At 46.4% G+C, this 21887-nt stretch overlaps 1 protein-coding gene and 1 long non-coding RNA gene across 3 annotated transcripts in view; one reads left to right on the top strand and one right to left on the bottom strand.

Annotated features, from left to right (window-relative positions):
* The window catches only part of LOC131514069 (uncharacterized), a 31911-nt gene extending 30856 nt beyond the window's left edge, over positions 1 to 1055 (top strand). Inside the window, exon 2 of the long non-coding RNA XR_009262921.1 lies at positions 659 to 1055. This is a non-coding gene — a long non-coding RNA (uncharacterized LOC131514069). The remainder of the gene's footprint in view (positions 1 to 658) is intronic.
* The window catches only part of RPS10 (ribosomal protein S10), a 193245-nt gene extending 190831 nt beyond the window's left edge, over positions 1 to 2414 (bottom strand). For both annotated transcript variants that reach the window (XM_058733622.1, XM_058733623.1), the window contains exons 1-3: positions 2308 to 2414; positions 1367 to 1516; positions 969 to 1140 (exon numbers count right to left, since the gene is read on the bottom strand). In XM_058733622.1, coding sequence (XP_058589605.1) covers positions 969 to 1140; positions 1367 to 1516 — 322 coding nt within the window. In that variant the 5' untranslated portion in view covers positions 2308 to 2414. The remainder of the gene's footprint in view (positions 1 to 968; positions 1141 to 1366; positions 1517 to 2307) is intronic.
* Between the last annotated feature and the right edge of the window lie 19473 nt (positions 2415 to 21887).

Here is a 21887-nt window from a genome sequence, read left to right on the forward strand (position 1 = left end):
TCTCGCCAGGGGAACCTGGACAGTGTGGTGATTATCTGGTTTTAGGACACTGCACCTCATTACCCAAGCCCACAAACTGCTCCTCCCACAAAATTCCTATGACAAGTTCTTCCATAACCTAAGGAAAGAAAACCATAACCTTGACAAAACACAACTGTGAGACAGCAGTGATCTCCAGCCAGAAGGTAATTCACCACCCTTCTCACAAGCACATCCTTTCACACTATGATTAGGAGTTTGAGTTTTGATTATTTTAATTTTTTTTAAACATTTATTTTTGAGACAGAGAGAGACAGAGCATGAACGGGGGAGGGGCAGAGAGAGAGGGAGACACAGAATCGGAAGCAGGCTCCAGGCTCTGAGCTATCAGCCCAGAGCCCGACGCGGGGCTCGAACTCACGGACCGCGAGATTGTGACCCGAGCCGAAGTCGGACGCTCAACCGACTGAGCCACCCAGGTGCCCCAGTTTTGATTATTTTAAATCAAATCAACCAGAGCCCAACGTGGGGCTCGAACTCTGAACAGTGAGATCGTGACCTAGGCCGAAGTCGGATGCTTAACCGACTGAGCCACCCAGGCACCCCTTGATTATTTTTGCTCCCATTGCCAGGAGACTCTATAAATAAACTCTCCGTTTTTTTCACATGTGGTAAACAGCTTTGTTCTGGACTTTTGGAGACCGGCACAATCTCTGTCCTGGAAAAATTATTCCATGCTCTACCACATGTGCCTGGCCACGGACTATATTCTGTTTAATGGCATCACCTGGAATGGCCTGAAGACCTGGCATGATTCCATTTCCATTACGAGTCCTACGCCAGGGGACAAAGGTTCCAGGACTTGGCCCATGGTCCAGCTGACACCAATGGTGTATTATAAGAGCCCTTTTGCTCCCCACCGTTTCACATATACCCTTCCTCTGAGAGAGAGAGCAACTTCAGAGCAGGCCTTCATGTGGGCAACATACCTTTCGGCCGCGGCCTGCCGGTCTCAGGACGGCTGCGACGCAGAGTGGCAGGCACGATCTCAGGGGGCAGGTGGAGGTAATCACGAAGATACTGGATACCCTCGTTGGTAAGGTACCAATAGAAATGTCTCCAGGCAAACTGTTCCTTTACGTAGCCTCGTGATTTGAGAGACTGTAAAACAGAAAACAACTGTCAAGATGCAACCAGAGACCCGAATCTAGAAACTTGGTGCAAAAAGAAGCTAAATTACGTAGACAAGCTTTCAGGATGTATCTACCTCAGCGCCCTTCAAGGCAGCAAGCAGCTCTGGCTGTCCTGACCTCTCCTTGGAATCTGCCTCCAACATTTAGTGGAAAATCCCTCCATCTGCACCCCACTCCAGCAGCCCCCAGGCTACCTGCATGGCTTTCATGACGTGAAGATTGGGCACATTCTTGTCTGCCAGCTCAGGGTGTTTAGGCATGTGGACATCCTTCTTGGCCACCATCACTCCCTCCTTGAAAAGGAGTTCATAAATGGCAATTCGGTTCTTCTTGGGCATCAACATCTGGAAGGAAGTGATCCATCAAGAGCATTTCTGGGCAAAATAGCCAGGGTCCAGCAACAAAGTTCATGACCCCAAAACGATCACACAAAATTATCGTCCAGTGGGTTGAAATCTCAAACCACGCACTTGAAAATATGCAGGAAAGAGAAGTTCAAACTCCTCAAAACTGACACCCGCCAGTTACCCTCCTCCACCTGCCAAAAACGCTCGAGGAAAAAGGTGCCGTGACGTTTGGGCAAAACAGATGTGGGGCGGCCCTTCGCGCCAGACTTCATTCTCACACTCACGGAAGCATAATGGGGGGCGCAAACCCTGTACTCTCGGCAGTATTTGGGGGGATTTGGGGAACTGTACCTAGCGCGGAACGGCGAGGCATGCTTTCAGGGACGCAGGACCCCAAACCGAAGGGCCAAGGCCTTCCCTCCCTCATCTCCTACCACTCTTCCACTAGAGCTGCAAGGCCAGGCAAGGAGGGAGCCCGGAGGAAAGAATTCAGAATCGAAACAAAAACGGGCAAGAGGAGCACAGTGTCCTCAAACTCGCCATTAGGGTCGCCGCGACACAAGGGCTTCCATCCCCCCCTCCTCAGCCTCCGCAAACGGGACGCCAATCTTCTTTCAGCACCCCACTACCCGCCACAGAGCGCCCGCGGCCCCTCTCACTACTCAGAAATAGACGCGCGGGAAGCAGGAGAGTGGTCCCTCCGCCCCGACTGCGGGGCGGAGCGGCGACTACCACAACTGGATGGCCAGGATGGAGGCCGATGGAACCCGCACCACGGAGAAACTCACCTCTGCAGCTACTACGTCCGGGACCCGGGCCGAAAAGAAGGGGCATGCGCGGCGCGGCGTCTCTTCCGGGCTGACGTGCCCCGCCCCCTGCGAGGACCCGCGGGCTGCCTGGGGTGGCCTCGGCGGTGCCTGAGGGACTGGTTGGCTCCTTGCGGCTCGGAACCTCGACCGCTCGGGGGACTCCACGCACGTGGGAGCCGACGCCGGAGCTTGTGAGCCTGCGTGTTTTGTCGGAAAATGATCCCTTTTATGCTTGCGCAGTCCCTTCAGAAACACGCTAATTCTTTATTTCCCACCGATAATTTAACTTCTTATTGTGGAAGTAATACATGTTTTTTGAGCAGGTAGAGAACATATAGGCGAAACAATAACAATAATGTAAGAATAAATACAGAATCCCATGAGCTAAAGGTAATGACTATTGACATTTTGGTATGTATGCTTCTACACTCAAACGCACCCAAGCAAGTATGTAGATAGATAGATAGCAACAATGGGATGTCTTGTATGTACATTATGTAAGATATGGTGGTGACCTGTGTTTTTCTGCTTATCACACATCATGAATCTCTTTTCATGTAATTGAGGGGAATCCACTGGTGGATAGTTGAATCAACACTGTGGGTATGGTTGTTTTTGTTGTTGTTGTTGTTTTCTTTTTGAGAGAGAAGAGGGCCCAAGGGAACGAGGGGCAGAGAGAGAATCCCACGAGGGGCAGAGAGAGACAGAGAAGTGGGGCTCGCCCGGAGCTCGTGTTTTACCCGAAGGGGGACTCGTGCTCATCTGAAGTGGGGCTGGAGCTCCCCTGATGCGGGCCTCGAACTCATGAACTGTGAGATCATGACCTCAGCGGGAAGTAAGATGCTTAACAACTGAGCCACCCAGGTGCCCAGGGATTTTCTTTTTTTTTTTTTTTTAAGTTTATTTATTTTGAGATAGAAAGAGCAACTTGGGGAGGGGCAGAGAGAGAGAGGGGGACAGAGGATCCGAAGCAGGCCCTGTGCTGACAGCAGAGAGCCTAACGTGCGACCTGAACTCATGAGCTGTGAGATCATGACCTGAGCGGATGTCAACCGGCGTTTAACCAACTGAGCCACCCAGATGCCCCTGGATATGTATTTTTAAAATCCTTCACTGTTATAAGTAACAATACCACACACATATTTGTACCATTGTCCAGTATTTTCTTTAGGATAAATTCCTGGAAGTATAATTGTTGAGCAATAAAGCACACATTTTTTTTTAAATTTTTATTTTTTGACATTTATTTTTGAGAGAGAGAGTGTGAGTGGGGGAGCAGCAGAGAGAGAGAGAGGGAGACACAGAATCCAAAACAGGCTCCTGGCTCTGAGCTGTCAGCACAGAGCCTGAAGCAGGGCTGGAACTTGGGACCTGTGAGATCATGACCTAGGCCAAAGTTGGATGTTTAACTGCCTGAGCCACCCAGGTGCCCCTAAGGCACACGTTTTTAAAAAACTGTTTATTTACTTTTTTATTTGACAGAGAGTGGGCGAGGGAAGAGAAAGAGGGAGAGAGAGAATCCCAAGCCAATAGCACAGAGCCTAGGGGGTGTCCATCTCACAAACCATGAGATCATGACCTGAGCTGAAATCAAGAGTGCCATGGTTAACCGACTGAACCACCCACACACACCAACAAAGCACATTCTACATTTTTGACACATTCTACACTGACTTTCAGGAAGGCATTATCAATTTCATTCTAGCCAGCAGTTATTAACAAGACTCACTTCCCCATTAACCCTGCTGGGATTGGGTAATATTGTTACTCATTTTTGTCAGTTTGATAGATGCTCTTTTAATTTATTTTTATTGATTACTTCTGTGGTTAAACAGTTTTCTTTTTAGGCGTTTGTGTTCCTTCTTTTATGAATTGTTCGTTTCCATGATCAGTTTTCCTATTGAAAACTTTTTTTTTCTATTGGTTTGAAATCACTCTTTACATATGAAAGCTATTAATCATTTATCACATACTTTTTCAAGAATTTCCCCATTTTTTTCATTTGTCTTGATTTTCATGGTATTTGGGAGTAGAAGTTTCACGTTTCTTTATATCCAAATCTTTATGATTTTCAGACTTTGGTACAATGCTTAAAACATCACTCAACATCTCACGATTATATAAATATTCATCTAGTTTCTTCAAGTATTTCTGTGGTCTTATTACCTAAAAAATATTTGTCACTTTTTCAAGATGGAAAAAATTTTGGAGATTGGTTGCACAACAATGTGAATTACTTAATGCTACTGAACTGTATACCTAAAAATGGGTAAGATAGTAAATATTCTGTTATGTATATTTTACCACAATTTGAAAAATAAGTATTCATAACATGTTTACAGAAATTTTTTATTTTGGGGTCACCTGGATGGCTTAGTCGAGTAAGCATCAGACTTTGGTTCAGGTCATGATCTCACGGCTTGGGAGTTCGAGCCCTATGTTGGGCTCTGTGCTGACAGCTCAAGAGCCTTGAGCCTGCTTCAGATTCTGTGTCTCCTTCTCTCTTGGCCCCTCCCCTGTTCATGCTCTGTATCTTTCTCTTTCTCAAACAGAAATAAACATTTGAAAAAATAAAAAAGAATTTTTTAAAATTTTTGTTTATTTTTTCAAATGTTTATTTTTGAGAGCACGAGTGGGGGAGGGGTAGAAAGAGAGGACGACAGAGGATGCGAAGCAGGGCTCTGTACTGACAGCAGAGAGCCTGATGTGGGGCTCAAACTCACCAGCCATGAGATCATGACCTGAGCCAAAGTTGGACGCTTTACCGACTGAGCCACCCAGGCGCCTCTGAAATTTAAAATTTCATTTAATAAAGAATAAACAATAGATTTGACACACTTGAAGAACAGACAATAGATTTCACACATTTCAGTGAAATGGGAGATGGAAGTGAAAAAAATTGACAATGTAGTTCAGAGAATAAAAGAGATGGAATATTTGAAAGAAAGGATAAGAAGTATGACGGATAGAGTGAGAAAGTCTACTATCAAGTGAAGTCTCATAATAGAGTATGTAAGAAGGAAACACTGTCAGAATATTTTCCAGAATTATTGGAAAACAACACACTTCAGATTCACTGAGCTCATCGAATCCCAAGGTGGATTTACCTAAGAACATATCCATGCCCACAAACAAACAAACAAACAAAAAACCGCAAAACATAAAAAATTTATACATCCATGCCAAAGCATATAATGAAATTGCAGCACATCAAAAACAAAGAGAAGATCTTAAAAGCTGGAAAAGACAAGTAGGACTGCTCTCTTCCCAGAGCAGCAATAGAATGCCCTCTGCTGAAATGGAGTCTCCCAGGTCACCTCCCTTGTAATGGCTAGAGTGATCCCTCTATTATATCAGACCATATCATTCCCCTGCGTAAAACCCTCCAATAATTCCCTAGTTCACTTGCAAAAATACTCAGTCTTTTTTGTGACTTAACTGTTTGTGTTTGGATCTTTTATTCCGCAATGTTTTCTGATGTAAAATTTTTAACTCCAAAGGGTCAGCTGCTATCTCAACATCATTTCCTCAATAAGCTACGCTTCTATTTCTCTGAAATCCCGCTGAATTGTTTATGAGAGATGAATTCAGTTTCAGGTTTTGTTGCATTTGTGCCTATGAGACGCACTGGTGAAATACCAGTCTCATTTTCTTTTAAAAAATTTTTAAAGTTTTTATTTTATTTTTTTTTTTTTTTGGGACAGAGAGAGACAGAGCATGAACGGGGGAGGGGCAGAGAGAGAGGGAGACACAGAATCGGAAACAGGCTCCAGGCTCCGAGCCATCAGCCCAGAGCCCGACGCGGGGCTCGAACTCACGGACCGCGAGATCGTGACCTGGCTGAAGTCGGACGCTTAACCGACTGCGCCACCCAGGCGCCCCTTAAAGTTTTTATTTTAATTCCCGTTAGTTAACTTGCAGTATTATATTAGTTTCAGGTGTGGTTTCAGTAGAGTGGTTCGACCCCAGTATAATTTTAGATAAAAAGCTCAGAGGGGCGCCTGGGTGGCGCAGTCGGTTAAGCGTCCGACTTCAGCCAGGTCACGATCTCGCGGTCCGTGAGTTCGAGCCCCGCGTCGGGCTCTGGGCTGATGGCTCGGAGCCTGGAGCCTGTTTCCGATTCTGTGTCTCCCTCTCTCTCTGCCCCTCCCCCATTCATGCTCTGTCTCTCTCTGTCCCAAAAATAAATAAAAAACGTTGAAAAAAAAAATTTAAAAAAAAAAAAAAAGCAAAAAAAAGCTCAGAATTTGTTCTGTGGGATAGAGTTGGGTTAGGTTAGGTAAGGGAGTCATCTAAGACCTTGTAAGTATCTGAGATCATCTAGAGAGGGTGTGGGTGAAGAAGGACCTCACAGAACTTCTCAGCTCACCTGGGAATACCTGTGGATGGTATTCCTGTAGGTGTCTCCTTCCCTGGGTAGATCCCTTCTGATGGGCAAGGACCATGCTTTTCTCTCTGTGTCCTCTCCAGCAGTGAGCACAAAGTCTCACACGTTAGGTATACCTAATAAATGTTTCCAGGGGCGCCTGGGTGGCTCAGTCCGTTGGGTGTCTGACTTCAGCTCAGGTCGTGATCTCACGGTTTGTGGGTTCTAGCCCGTGTGGGCTCTGTGCTGTCAGCCCAGAGTCTGGAACCTGCTCTTGATTCTGTGTCTCCCTCTCTTTCTGCCCCTCCCCTGCTCATGCTCTGTCTCTCTCTCTCTCTCTCTCTCAAAAATAAATAAACATTAAAAAAAAATTTAAATAAATGTTTCCAGAATAAACAGCAACCTCATGGGGAAGGAGGACAACTAATAATACCCTCTGACTTTATAGAAGACTTCTCTGATGACAGTATATCTTTGAATTCACTGAATTCCATGCATCAGTTAGGCACTGAGCGCCTGGCGCTGGGCCAGATGGTGGGGCAAGAGTCGGGGCAGGAACACACATGGATCCCATGCCAAGCAACAAACACCTCCATTATGTGCTGGAAGCTATGAAGAAAATGATCAGGGTGTGGTGACAGAAAGCAATGGGGAGTAAGGAGGTTAACACCTATGGAGGAGTCGAGCTTGGGTTGAGAACAGGCTAGGGGAGCAGTTCCTACAACAGGTTCTACTGCAGAAGAGCACTTGAGTTGAAAGGCAGCCAGCCTGGCTGGGACAGACAAGGCACAAGTGGCCTCAGGAAGGAAGCAGGATTTTATTCAAAGGGCAGTGAAAAGCAACAGCTTTCAAGAAGAGCGACAGGGGGCTCTTGGTGGGCTCAGTCGGGAGGGCATGTGACTCTCAGGGTTATAAGTTCAAGCTCCACGTTGGGTCTAGAGATTACTTAGAAATAAAACGTAAAAAAAAAAAAAAAAGGAAAGAAAGAAAGTAGTGACAGGATCAGATGTATGTTTTAAGATTAACTTTTATAAAGATCAACACCATTTTTACCACTGCCATGCTATACTGTGCATAAGGTGTAATTACGTCACCTACCACATGTTAAAGGTTCAGAAACCACAAAGAACCAAAAGCCCAAAACTGAGGCTTAGAGAAACAGATGCTTCTTTGTAGGTTACAAGACGTAAGAAGTGATGGAAGTGGAGTCTGACTGCAGAGCCCCAAGCCTTCCCTGTTGCCTTAGGCTGTCCCTCTGCAATGGGGTCTTTCTGCTGGGGTCAAGGTCAGGGGCAGGGATCCAGAGCCCAGAACTTAGCACAGTGAGAGGAGGGACTCTAGCTCTCCTGGGGTTTGGTCTCACCCCTGCTGCCCATCAGAATAGCTTGGGAGGCTTTTAAAAATCCATTCACCCAGTCCATACCCCAGATCAATTTAGTCAACTGCTCTGGGGGTGGAGCCCAGGCATCAGTATTTTATTTTGTCATTTTTCTTGATGTGTAATATACATGCGGTAAAGTGCACACATCTTAAGACTACAGCTCAATGTGTCGTTACGTGTGTGTACATGTGACTCCATGTTAACTACCATCCAGATCAAGAGATGGAGTATGTGGGGCACCTGGGTGGCTCCGTTGGTTAAGCGTCCAACTCTTGGTTTCAGCTCAGGTCATGAATTTGCTGTTCGTGAGTTTGAGCCCTGAGTCGGGCTCCGCACTGACGGTGTGGAGCCTGCTTGGGATTCTCTCTCTTACCCTCTCTCTCTGCCCCTCCCCTGCCTGTGCCCTCTCTCTTTCTCTCTCAAAAATAAATAAATAAACTTAAAAAAAATAAAGAGAGAGAATGGGGTATGACCAAAACCCTAGTCTTGGTCTCCATCGATGCCCCACCCCAATTCCCACATACACACTATTCTGACTGATGGCACCACAGATGTGTCTGTTTGGGTCGGCTACATGCTCCCCCCCCCCCCCCCCCGCCCAACTCCCAGTCACTAGGTCTGTGAGGATCCGTGTCACAGGTATGGGCAGTCTGTTGCTTTTTGTTGCTGAGTGACATTCCGTCGTATAGATAGATCACAATTTGTTTATCTATTTACCAGTTGATGGACATCTAAGTTGTTGCCAGTGTTTGGCCACTATATATAAAGCTGCTGAGGGGCTCCTGGGTGGCTTAGCAGGTTGAGTGCCCAACTCTTGATTTTGGCTCAGGTCGTGATCCCAGGGTTGTGGGATTGAGCCCTGCGTCGGGTTCTGTGCTGGACGTGGAGCCTACCTGGGATTCTCTCTCTCTCCCTCTCCCTGCCCCTCCCCCAGTCTCTCTCTCTCTCTCTCTCTCAAAGAAAAAAAGTAACAAAGCTGCTGAGAATGAATGGTCTTACACACGTCTTCTGGTGGACCCGGGTGCTGAGTAGCAGCGGTTTCTAAAGCAGCAAACCTTGAGAACCACTGACTTTGAGGAATCTATAAACTCCTTTTGCTATTGCAAAAGATGAAAGTCAGGGTCGGGGTCCCTGGAGCCCCTGGGAGCTCCAGGTTTGAAATGAGGTAACTGTGGCTTGTAAAGATTTTTTTGGTTGCAGTTCCTTTCCTTTTGAGGTTCCGGAGCCTTTAGTAGAATCTGTGTCACGGCAGGAATGGAGGGAGACCTGGGGAGCAGTGCCCCCTATGGCCCGCAGGGTGGCCTCTATTTCTGAGCCTCTGGGAACCCAGTGCACACACTCTTTCATGGTCCAAGTAAGGTGATGCACTGGCTGTAACAGCAGTGAATCACATGTCACCAACAGACACCTTGGGCCTCACCGGTTCCCTGCATCTCCCTTCGCCACATCTAGAATAGCTTTCTAATCCTGTAGCCTGTTACCTCCTCCCACTCCTGAAGAAACCTCCTCAAAAGAGCCATCTGTGCTGCGAATTTTCATTTATAGCTCCCACAGCATATGTGAGTTTGTGATATGTAGGTAGATGGCTGCAGATACATTCCCGGACACACACACACACACACACACACGCACACACACGCACACGCATGCATACATGAGTTACCCACATCTGGCGCCATGGGGCTGATGGTAGGATTTCTCCTCTAAATGGAGCCTGAACATGCCTTCCACATATGCCTTATGGACAACCTCTCCCTCAGGGACTGTCATCTCTTTGTATGTCACTGGGGCAGCTCCTCTGACCTCACCTGCATGGAGCAGCCATGATTAGTTCCCCAAATTATTTGATAATGATCAGTGTTGAGACAAAAACGGTAGACAGAGTTCAGGAATGACACATTTTTTGTTTAGATTTTTTTTTAACATTTATTCATTTATGAGACACAGAGAGCACGAGCAGGGAAGGGGCAGAGAGAGAGGGAGACACAGAATCTGAAGCAGGCTCCAGGCTCTGAGCTGTCAGCACAGAGCCCGACATGGGGCTCGAACTCAAGAGCCGCAAGATCATGACCTGAGCCGAAGTCGGATGCTTAACCGACTGAGCCACCCAGGCACCCCAGGAATGCCACATTTTTATAGTCTGTTGGGTCTGTTGCCTTGAGTCCCTGCTCTTTTTGCTGCTGCAGAGATGATCCACATTGCTGTCAAGGTCTGGTTCATCCACTGTCACCTGTAAACCTCTGAGCATTTCTCATATTCCCGTGTTTTCCTTTCAACTGCCTAATTATAGCTTTGAGTACCCGTTTATGGCAGGAAAAACTGATGCTTGGGAAGCTTTGGAATGTCAGCTCCACGAGGGCACGGATTTCTGCTAGCAGTGCTCATAGCTGGTGAGCTGCTATCCCAGCAGCCTGGACAGTGCCTGGCACACAGGAGGGGCTCAGTAAAGGTTTCTTAATAAACGAAGCTTGTGGTGCATTTTGGTTTTGGAATTCCTAACTCAATATGCTCTTCCTACTGAGCTTCCTTCCTCGGCTCAGTCCAGTAGGATGAGCAAGATAGCCATGCTCCTCTCTGGAGTTTCCTCTCCCCGCCCCCACTGGAGCCTGTCTTTCCCTCTACCCGGTCTGCTGCAAATCTCGGCTCTGCCACTGTCACTGTGGGGCCTTGGGCAGATCGCTTCGCCTCTCTGTGCCTCAGTTGCCTCAATTCCTTTGTGGAAATAACAGCCGTACCAACCTTGTGGGGTTGTGGGAAGGATTATAAGAGTTCACACAAGCGATGGATTTGGAGCAGTGCCTCGCACACGGTGTGCACTCAAGACGTTAATTATTTAGTATTTTAAATTTTTCATGTTTATCTTTTACTATTCCATTATAAAATAAAACCATACAGGAAACCACAGAAAAGAAAGGTACAGTTTCACGAATTTTTTAAAAAGATGATTTATTTATTTTGAGAGAGAGAGAGAATCTCAAGCAGGCCTGCTGCTGTCAGTGTGGAGCCTGGTGTGGGGCTCAAACTCACAAACCCTAAGATCGTGACTTGAGCTCAAACCAAGTGTCAGACGCTTAACCGACAAAGCCATCCAGGCTCCCCTAGTTTCATGAATTTTTGTAAGGCAAATGCTCTTGTAACCACCGTCCATGTCAAGAACTAGAACTTTGCTGTGCACCCCCCCATCCAGAAGCCCCTCCTTACCTCATCCCGAGTACGGCCCCTGGCTGCCTCCAACAGTGTCCACCAGCCCGCCTCATAGTATTCACTTCCACGGAGCATTATCACCTATGTGTCCATCTCTAGATGCTGTAGTTCAGTGCCCAGTTTAAAAATGAACTTAATGGAGGTATAATTTATACCCAAGAACGTTCACCAATTTTAAGTGTGCGGTTTGATGAGTTTTGACAAATATATAGTCATATAACCATCAATCATGATAGAAGAACATTTCAATCACCCGGAAAATTCCCTTGTGCCCCTTTACACTCCTCCCTCCTTCCCACTCCTTGGTCCAGGCAACTACTGATCTGCTTTGTCACAATAGATTAAATTTCCCTTTTCTAAAATTTTGAAACAAAAATAAACCTTTATATACACGAAATCATATATGGTATATTCTTTTTTGCAAATGGCTTCTTTCACTCAACATAATGGTTTTAAATTTTATTCACATGGCGGGGGGGGGGGGAGCCTGGGTGGCTCAGTCGGTTGAGCATCTGACTTTGGCTTAGATCATGATCTCACAGCTCATAGGTTCGAGCCCCCCATCGGGCTCTGTGCTGGCAGCTCGGGGCCTGGAGCCTGCTTCAGAGTCTGTGTCTCCCTCACTCTCTGCCCCTCCCCCACTTGCACTCTATCTGTCTCTCAAAAATAAATAAAACAGCAAAAAAATTATTCACCTTGTAGACTGTATCAATATTTTCTTCCTTATTGTTGCTGTGTAATATTCCACTGAACAAATATATTGAATATGTTTATGCATTCCGTTTTGATGGGCACCATCAAAACACCATCAAAAACATCAATTTTTCTCTATCTGACTAAAGCTTCTGTGAACATGAGTGTACAGGTTTTGGTACAGACGTATGCTTTTCATTCCCTTGGGTAAATACCCAGAAGTGGGATTGCTAGGTTGCATAAGAAGTGTGTGTTAAAATCTGCATGAAATTGTCAGATTATTCTCCAAAGTGGAGAACATTCTCATCAGCAACGTATGAGAATTCTAGTTACTTTGCATCGCTGCTAGCATTTAGAATCATCAGAGTTCTTTTTAAATCCGTTGGTTTGTTTCTTTCTGTTTTTTTTTTTTTAACCCGTTCTATGGTATGTAGGGTATATAGTGGTATCTCACGATAGTTCTAATTTGCATTTCCCTAATGACCAATCATGTTAAGTATCTTTTCATTGGCATATTGACCATTCATCCATCTTTTTCTTTTCCCTCCCAGCTTTACTGAGGTATGATTGACAAACAATCATGGCCTATATTTAAGGTGGACACCTGGTGTTTTGATACCTTCTTTTCTGAAAGGTCTTTTTATCTTTTGCCCGTGAACATTTCCTTAAATTGTGGTAAAATGCACATAACTCACCATCATAACCATTTTCAAGCGTGTGATCAGTCTTTTGCCTGTTTCTAAGCCTGGGTCGTTTTTTCCTCCTATTATTGAATTGTAGGAGTTATTTATATAATCTGGATACCAGTCCTTTTTGCAGATACATGTGCTGTGAATGTTTTCTCCTATTCTGTGGCTTGTCTTTTCATTTTCTTGACAGTGTCTTTTGAAGACCAGAAGTTTTAAATTAATTAATTAATTAATTAATTATTAATAGACTACGTTATTAATTTTTTAACACCGTGCTTTTTGTGTCCTAGCTAAGAAATCTTCGTCTACCTGAAGTTCACAAGGATTGCCTCCTATGTTTTCTTTTAGAAGTTTTGTCGTTTTTACCTCTTACACTCACATCGATGATCGATTTCAAATTCAATTTTGTGTGTGTGTGTGTGAGGATGGAGATTCTTTTTGTTTCCTAACGGCCATCTAGTTCTCCCAGTGTATTTGTTGAACAGACCATTCTTTCCACGTTGAATAGCTTTGGCATCTTTGTCAAAAATCAACAGACCATAAATTTCTGGATCTGCTTCTGGATTCTCTTTTCTCTTCTACTGCTCCCTGGGGCTGTCCTGACACGGGCACGACACTTCCTGGATGCCATTGCTTTGCAGAAGTCTTGAAATCAGGTAGTGTAAGTTTTCTAACTTCTTTCCTTCTTTCTTTCTTTCTTTCTTTCTTTCTTTCTTTCTTTCTTTCTTTCCTTTTCTTTATTATTATTAAAAAAATTTTATTTATTATTTTTGAGAGAAAGAGAGAAAGCACATGATTAGGGAAGCGGCAGAATGAGAGAGAGAGATTGAGAGAGAGAGAGAGAGAGAGAGGATCTGAAGTGGGCTCTGTGCTGACAGCAAAAAGCCTGACGCGGGGCTCTAATGCATGAGCCGTGAGATCGTGACCTGAGCCGAAGCCGAATGCTTAACCGGCTGAGCCACCCAGGCGCCCCGCTTTGTTCTTTTTTAAAAAAAAATTTTTTGTTTTGGTTTGCTCATTAAAAAAATGTTTTTGATAAGCATCATAAGGACAAGGAAAGACTTATAGATTCAAGCAGATTAAGGAAAAATAACAACTAAATGCAGTGTGGGGTCCCGGATCGGATCATGGAAACAAAAAGGGACATTAGTAAAAAAATTCATGAAATTAAAGTCAGGTCTGTAGTTTAACTAGTGTTGTACCTGTGTTACCTCCCTACTCTTGGCGACACAGAATAACACTAAGAGAAGCCAGGTGGAGGGTATAAGACAACTCTGGGTACTATGTTTTCAACTTTTGTCTAGGTCTACAATTAGTCCAGAACAAAAAGGTTTTTTGGGGTGCCTGGATGCTCAGTTGGTTGGGTGTCTGACTCCAACTCAAGTCATGATCTCCAGGTTCATGGGTTCGAGCCCTGTGTTGGGCTCTGTGCTGAAGCTCGGAGCTTGGAGCATGCTTCGGATTCTGTACTTCTGTCTCTCTCTCTCTCTGCCCCTCCCCTGCTCATGCTCTGTCTCTTTGTCAAAAATAAATTTTAAAAAACCTTAAAAAAAAAGATGGAGTCTTATATAACAAAACATAGTCATGGTAGTGACATCCCATCACTTTGCCATATTCTCTTGGGTAGGAGCAAGCCATAGGTCATGCTTGTACTCAAGAGGAAGGGATTATACAGGGACATGCTCACTCGGGGTCACTGAGGCTATGTTGGCCACACTCTTCACCCATTTTTTTTTTCTTAACGGTGAATTTGTTGAAGTCCTGGGTTGTTACTGTAGAGTTTCCCAGCCTAGATTTTCTAATCGATGCACAGTGCAATTCAACATGTCCCTCTGTCTCCTGTGTTTATGGCAAATTGGCAGCGGGACCCAGAGGATTTATCAGACTCAGGTCAGACTCCTTTGCCAACGTTTAGGTGGTGGTGGGATACTCCCTCAGGAGGCACATGATGTCTGGCTCTCTCTCTTTTTGTGATGTTAGCAGCCATTAGTGCTCAATGCCTATATCAGTTAATTCACAGGCTGTAGCAAAATGATGATGTTCAATTTCTATGATTTCATTTATTGGTTCAATACTTTTATAAAGAGATGCTTCCCCTTATCTGTTACCTGGCTACCCAGTGACATAGTTCATCTTGGGAAGGCAGGATAAATGCTTGGGTCATTTCTTTTATTTACCAATTTCCAAGACAATGAATTGGTTCCCTATCAAGGAGGCCAATTATTGTGAGGGTGGGGGGCACTCCACTTGTATTCCCAGAGCCATGACCACTCAGTGATTTTGTGTGCCAACCCTGTAAAGGAAAAAAACCCAACCCCTCTTTGGCGTAAACTTTCAAGAGAAGTGGAGACGCACGTTTTTGGGGTTTCGCAAACTGGCTGGCGATGTGCAAGGAAGGTCAGGTCGTTCTGAGAATCAGGACATGGCCGATTATTTTATTTTATTTTACTTTATTTAAAAAAAAATTTTTTTACATTTTATTTATTTTTGAGAGAGAGAGAAACAGAGAGAGAAAGAGAGAGAGAGAGAGCGCGCGCGCACACAAGTGGGGGAGGGGCAGAGAGAAAGGGAGACACAGAATCTGAAGCAGGCTCTAGGCTCCAAGCTGTCAGCACAGAGCCCGACATGGGGCTCGAACCCACGAACCATGAGATCATGACCTGAGCCAAAGTCAGTTGCTTAACCGACTGAGCCACCCAGGCTCCCCCCAATTATTTTTTAATAGCATTGTGAACCCATGGATTTATGCGTATTTGATTGATTTGAATCCATGGTATTTCTTATCCTCATTAGAGCTCACAGGGTCCAGTGGGAACCTCTTCAAACTGGCTCTGAGTCCTTTTGACACCATCCTCTTAGTCTTTGGAGCCTCTGGCTAGTTGGTGCATCAAAGCTCATCACGTACCTTGCACTTCCTACCTTTCTGCTCCAGCCTTGAAGCCAGGCATTTCTCCCATTTTCTTGGGAAATGATATTTCAGGACCACAATCTGGGCTTTCGGGAAGCTCATTGCTGTTGGGTTGATCACTGCATCTAGCCTTTTTGGTGGACAGACTAGGTGCTCTATGTGCTTCCTTGTGAGCTCAGCTGGTATGGAGAAGAAAGGAGGTGTTGGAGCCAAGAGGCAAGTAAACTTGTAACTGGCACATCCACTTTTTGTCTGGCCCTTCTCCCTCCATTTCTGTCATCCCTGTCCCACAACTCAGTTTTATTCCATGACCAGCAGTTTCTCCCCAGTGTGAGATAAATCCCACCCAGATTCAAGGAGAGGGACACAGACTCCACCTCCTGAAGGGAGCAGCAGGTGCACGCAGAGGGCGATGGATGGGGCCATCTTTGGAATCCCAGTCTGACCCAGAGCCCAAGCAAGTACCATCCCCAGCCCTTGGGAAACTTGCCTGGGGCTAACAGAAGCCTGTACCTGTCACTGTCACTAAGGCATAACCCAAGGAGGGAGGAATGGATGGCTCCCGGCCTCCAGTTCCAGAAGGGAATCCTGCTGTTCCAACTCCACCGTCCTCCACCCTTTCCACCCAGTTGGGAGTTTCTACCTGGGGCTCTGGGGAGCACCAGGATGGGTGGACCCTCCTCCTGGGGACCAGCACGGTGAAAAGGGAAGGAAAATTAGCTCTCATCTTCCTCCCCGCCCCTGGCACTCACAGGCCCTCTGAAGGCTGGCAGGACATATGGCCCTGCCGGTGGTAAGTCAAGGCGGGAGCCCTGCCAGGGAGGGCCAGATGGAGCAGGAGGAAGGCACAAACCAGCTGGCCTGGCCGGTGCCATAAATAACACTGCGGGCATGGTGGTCGCCCTGCAGGCCCATTTCACCGGCCTTGGAGTATCCTGGAGGTGCCCCCTCCCTCGCCTCTGGCCTGAAATGACAAACTGAGCAGCCAGACACCAAAGCTCCTTGCAGCCTGCAGGGCGAGGCCAGATGAAGGGGAAGGCAGATAATTTGACGTATCAGGGCCACTCCAAAAGTCATCATTTTGTTCCTGCCTTGCTGCCCCTCCCTGTGTGGGACGGAGCCACCTGGCTGAGTGTGGAGACGAGTTACCTCCCGGAGCCCCACCATTCTGATGGATGGAATGGCCGGTCATGTTCCCCTCTGATGCCTCAGCTTTTGTTCTGGGGCTGGCTGGGAGGGCTGGCAAGGCTGATGCCATATGGTGGGTCCACTTCCTCAACAATAGAAGTGGGTTTTTGCAAATTGGGAGCAGGCGCTGAGCCGTGTTCCAGCTGCCTTCTGCGCCTGGCTTTTCCCTTCAAGGTGACGATTTGACTTTCTGCCTCCAGTCAAATTCCACAGACTGAACCTTTCATCCTTAAGAATCAGAAACAGGGAGTGGGTACCTTCCAGAATTCCCCAAACACCTTTGCTGTCGGGCTCCCGGTGAGCTGCGGTGTCAGGAGGACCGGAGGGGACAAAGATGAGCCAGGCTGGGTGTGGAGCCCCTACCAGCTGTGGAGGCTCTGAGCGTCCCTGCTACTGTCATCTCCTGGTGCCTGTTGTCCCCCTGTGCTTGGTGTCCTTGGGTTTTTTTGAACTGGGAAACATCTTAGCGCTCAGATTCTCAGAGTGTAGCCCTGGTCCCATGTGAGAGTCACCTGGGGAGCTTTAGAAAATGTCAGGTTCCAAGTAAAAATGCAGCTAAATATCACTTCATAGACATTAGCATGGCAACGATCAAAACCCCCGAAGACACCAGGTGCTGGTGGGGATGTGGAGAGGTTGAAACCCTGCACGCTGTTGGTGGGAATGGAAGACGGTGTGACCACTGTGGAAAATAATATGGAGGTTCCTCAAAAAATTAAAAGTAGAATTGCTATATGGTTTGGCAATCCCATTTCCTGGTATGTAACCAGAAGAACTGAAAGCAGTCTCCAAGAGATATTTGCATATGTCATGTTCATCGCAGCCATCGTTCCCAGTAGCCAAGAGGCAAAAGTAACCCAAATGTCCACGGTTCAATGAACAGGTGGAGAAAATGTGGCGTCTACACACGAGGCAATATTACATGGCCTTAAAAAAGAAAGAAATCGTGTCCTATGCTACAACGTGGATGAAACTCAAGGACATTATGCCCAACAGAATAAGCCAGTCACAGAAGGACAAATTCTTTATGATTGCACTGATAGGAAGTACCTGAAGTAGTCAAAATTATAGAAACAGAAAATAGGTGGTTGCCAAGGGCTAGGGGAGGGAGAAGGGGAAATTAGTGTTTAATGGCTATAGAGTTTTGTAAGATGAAAAAGTTCCAGATATCTATGGCGCAGTAATTTAAATACACTTAACACTGGTGAACCATGCACTTAAAAATAGTTCAGATGGAGGGGCTCCTGGGTAGCTCATTCGGTTGAGTGTCCGGCTCTTGATTTTGGCTCAGGTCATGATTTCATAGTTCGTGGGTTCAAGCCCCGAATCGGGCTCCACACAGACAGAAAGGAGCCTGCCTGGAATTCTCTTTGTCTTCCCCTCCCCTGCTCATGCACTCTCTTTCCCAAAATAAATAAATAAACTGTAAAAAAAAAAAAAAAAAAAAAAAGGTTTAACAAAATAGTTAAGTTGGAAAAATATTTTTTTGGAAAACAAATTTTTAAGTTTTATTTTTTAATTTTTAAAATTCATTTATTTATTTTGAGAGAGAGAGAAAAGCTCACGTCAGGGAAGGGCAGAGTGAGAGGGAGAGAGACAGAATCCCAAGCAGGCTCCACACTGTCAGCACAGATCCTGATGTGGGGTTTGATCTCACGAATTGTGAAATCATGACCTGAGCTGAAGTTGGATGCTTAACCAACTGAGCCACTCAGGAGTCCCTTGGAAAAAATTTTTCAAGATTTTATTTTGTTTTGTTTTATTTTATTTTATTTTATGCCTTTATAAAAAAATGTTTATTTATTTACTTTGAGAGAGAGAGAGTGCATGAGAATAAATGGGGGAGGGGCAGAGAGAGATGGAAAGAGAGAATCCCGAGCAGGTTCCATGCTCAGTGCAGAGCCCAATGCAAGGCTCGATCTCAAAACCATAAGATCATGACCTGAGCCGAGGTCAAGAGTTGGATGCTTAACCGACTGAGCCACCCAGGTGCCCCAGGACCAATTATTTTCGAGTAATTAAAAAAAAAATCCCATGTGATTTATTTTTTTAATATTTATGTATTTATTTTTGAGAGAGAGAGAGCTCGTGCATGTACAAGCAGGGGAGGGGCAGGGAGAGAAAAAGAGAGGGAGAGAGAGAGAGAGGGAGAGAATCCTGAGCAGGCTCCACGCTGTCAGCACAGAGCCTGAAGCGGGGCTCCATCTCACGAACGATGTGATCATGACCTGAGTCAAAATCAAGAATTGGACACTTAACAGACTGAGCCACCCAGACGCCCCTTCCATGTGATTTATTGACTTTTTTTTATGGAAGGAAAGTACACACCAGGTGTTACTATCTAAAGCTCCTATGTTTGTGAATTTTCTTTGTGCTCCTGTTTTTACCAAGTATAATTTCCCTGATCAGATTTTGCAGATGTGAATTTTGTCAAGAAGTTTTGATTCTGGGGTAGCTGGGTGGCTCAGTCAGGTAAGCATCTGCCTCTTGATTTCAGCTCAGGTCGTGATCTCACGGTTGTTGAGTTTGAGCCCCAAGTCAGGCTCTGCGCTGACAGTGCAGAGCCTGCTTGGGATTCTCTCATGAAAATAAGTAAGTAAATTAAAAAAAAAAAAAAAAAGAAGAAGAAGTTTCGATTCTTTCTTTGAGTCATTTTCATGTTGTTTTGATGACTTTTCGGGAACTTTCATTGATCTTCCTTATTAAAGATTATCCTTGTTAAAGATTATCTAACTCTCAGGTCCTATTATTTTCCATAGTACCACCACTCACCTGACATGACTGTGTATTTGTTTATCTGCTTATTGTCTCTCTTCCCACTGGGCTGGGAGCCCCAGGAGGGCAAGGATTTTGCCTCACTTGTTCATGGCTGTATTCCCAGCACCCAGAACAGTGACTGGGACACAATAGGCCCTCCATACTTGGAATGAATGAAGAAACGAAGTATGGCTTGGATAGAATGCTGCCGGTCTGTATTTGTTTCTCAGCGAGTCTGTGAGTGAGACCACGCAGAACCTTATCAGACGGAGAGGCAGAGAGTAAGAGAGAAACAATGCGGGACTGAGAAGGGTCCGGGGCCCGGATGATGGGGCCAAGCCGTCCCACTCCACACTGAGGGTGAGCCAAGTTCCAAGGAGCTCCCAATTTTGCCAGGGAGACAGATACCCGACAGAGTAGCCTGTGCCCCACTGTGTGATTGAGCGGTGCTATGAAGTGGTGACACGTGGCTTAGGGGCAGCAGGGCACATTGTCAACACAACCGGAAATGGTGCTGCTGGCGCCTCCCAGGCCATCAGGGCAAAAGGAGAGACTGAGACAGACAAGGAGGTGGAGCTGTGACAACACTCAAGCCGAGCTTCGAGCTTCGAGCTTCGTGATGGCTGTTGTCGCTGGAGGCTGTCACCGAGGAGCCGTCCAGGGTCTCTGCCTCTCTCCCTCCCCTCTGCCAATCGAACACTACAGTGCAACAGTGCCGCAGCCAAGAACTGGGCGGCAAGAAGAGCAGGCTCACTGTAGGGCCTCCATTCTGGTTATCCACTGCTGGTTTGATGACAAACCAGGCCAAAGCTCAGTGGCTTCAAACAAAAATGTGTTACGTGGTCTCCTGACTCTGTGGGTTGACTCAGCTCAGCTGGGTGGTTTTCTCACTCCCGATCTCTGGTGTGTCTGCAGTCAGACTGCTGCCGGGGCTGGAGTCTTCTGAAGGCCTGACTGGTCTGGAAGCCCAGGACTGCTTTCTCTCTCACGGCTGCTCGTTGGTGCTGGTTGGTGCCGGCTGTCAGCCAGAGCAGTGACGGGTAGCAGGGAGCCGAAGATGCAGGTTGGTTCAGGGCTACACTGGGAGCTAACAGAGCCTCGCTCCTGCCACGTTGCGTTGGTCCACGTAGTTCCTGGGCACCCAGATTGAAGGCTGGTGGAGAAATAGACCCCACCTCTTCCCGGGGAAACATGCAGGAGGGCATATGGGTGGGAGTCATTGTGGGGCCATCTTTGGGAAGTGCGCTCTGTCATAGCTTCAGAATGCATTGTGGTGCGGTTCTGCCCAGATAGGCAGGGCACTCTCGACTCTTAAAGGGCTTGCATCCCAAGTCCATCACGATCCCTGCGGGGGACGGGGACTGGCAGTGCACAGGAGGCGGTATCACAGTGGGTGGCCAGGCCACCTGGGTCTGCATCCAAGTGCCACTGCTTCCTTCCTTCCTTTGCCTCTCTAAGCCTCAGTTTCCTCATCTGCAAACGGGATAATAAGGATGCCTCCCTGGTAGCTTCATTGTGACAAGAGAGGTATTGGCTGTGGGGCTCTTGTGAGCGGTGGGCAAGCCCATGTGAGCGGTGATTATGATTATTGCCCCTTCCCCCGACTGTATTTGTTTCTATCTTCAGGGCGCCTGGGTGGCTCACTCCATTAAGTGTCTGACTCTTGGTTTCAGCTCAGGTCATGATCGCATGGTTTCGTGGGTTCAAGCCCCGTGTCGGGCTCAGCATTGCTGGTGCAGAGCCTGCTTGGGACTCCCCCTCTCTCCCTCTCTTTCTGCCCTTTCCCTGCTCATTCTCTCTCTCTCTCTCTCTCTCTCTCTCTCTCTCTCTCTCTCTCTCTCTCTCTCCCTCTGTCAAAATGAATAGACTTTAAAATATGTGATTTAATTTTTTGAATTAAGTTAAATGCTTAAATAGTTCACACATCAGAGAGGAATATGAGGGTCCACAAAGCAGAGTCTTCCTGCCTGGTATCCAGCCACCTTCTTTTCTTCCCAGGAGGCAACCAGGTCATGTGTCCTGCCAGAAATACCCTCTGCATTTACAAGCAAACATGGGTATATATTCTTCCACCACCACTTAAAAGAATACACACACACACACACACACACACACACACACACACAATGGTAGTGACTATACGCACAGCCTTGCACCTTTTTTCCCTTAAAGTAGATATTTGGTGATTGTTTTGTATCAGAACATCAAGAGCTGCCTTGTTTGATTTTTTTAAGTGGTCTCCTCACCCAACGTGAGGCTCAAACCCACAACCCTGAGATCAAGAGTCACATGTTACACCAACTGACCCGGCCAGGTGCCCCAGCCCCACTTTTTTTTTTTATCAGTTGCATCATATTCCATTGCTCGAGGGGT

This window comes from Neofelis nebulosa, chromosome 6, assembly GCF_028018385.1.
Source record: "Neofelis nebulosa isolate mNeoNeb1 chromosome 6, mNeoNeb1.pri, whole genome shotgun sequence".
Lineage (NCBI taxonomy): Eukaryota > Metazoa > Chordata > Mammalia > Carnivora > Felidae > Neofelis > Neofelis nebulosa.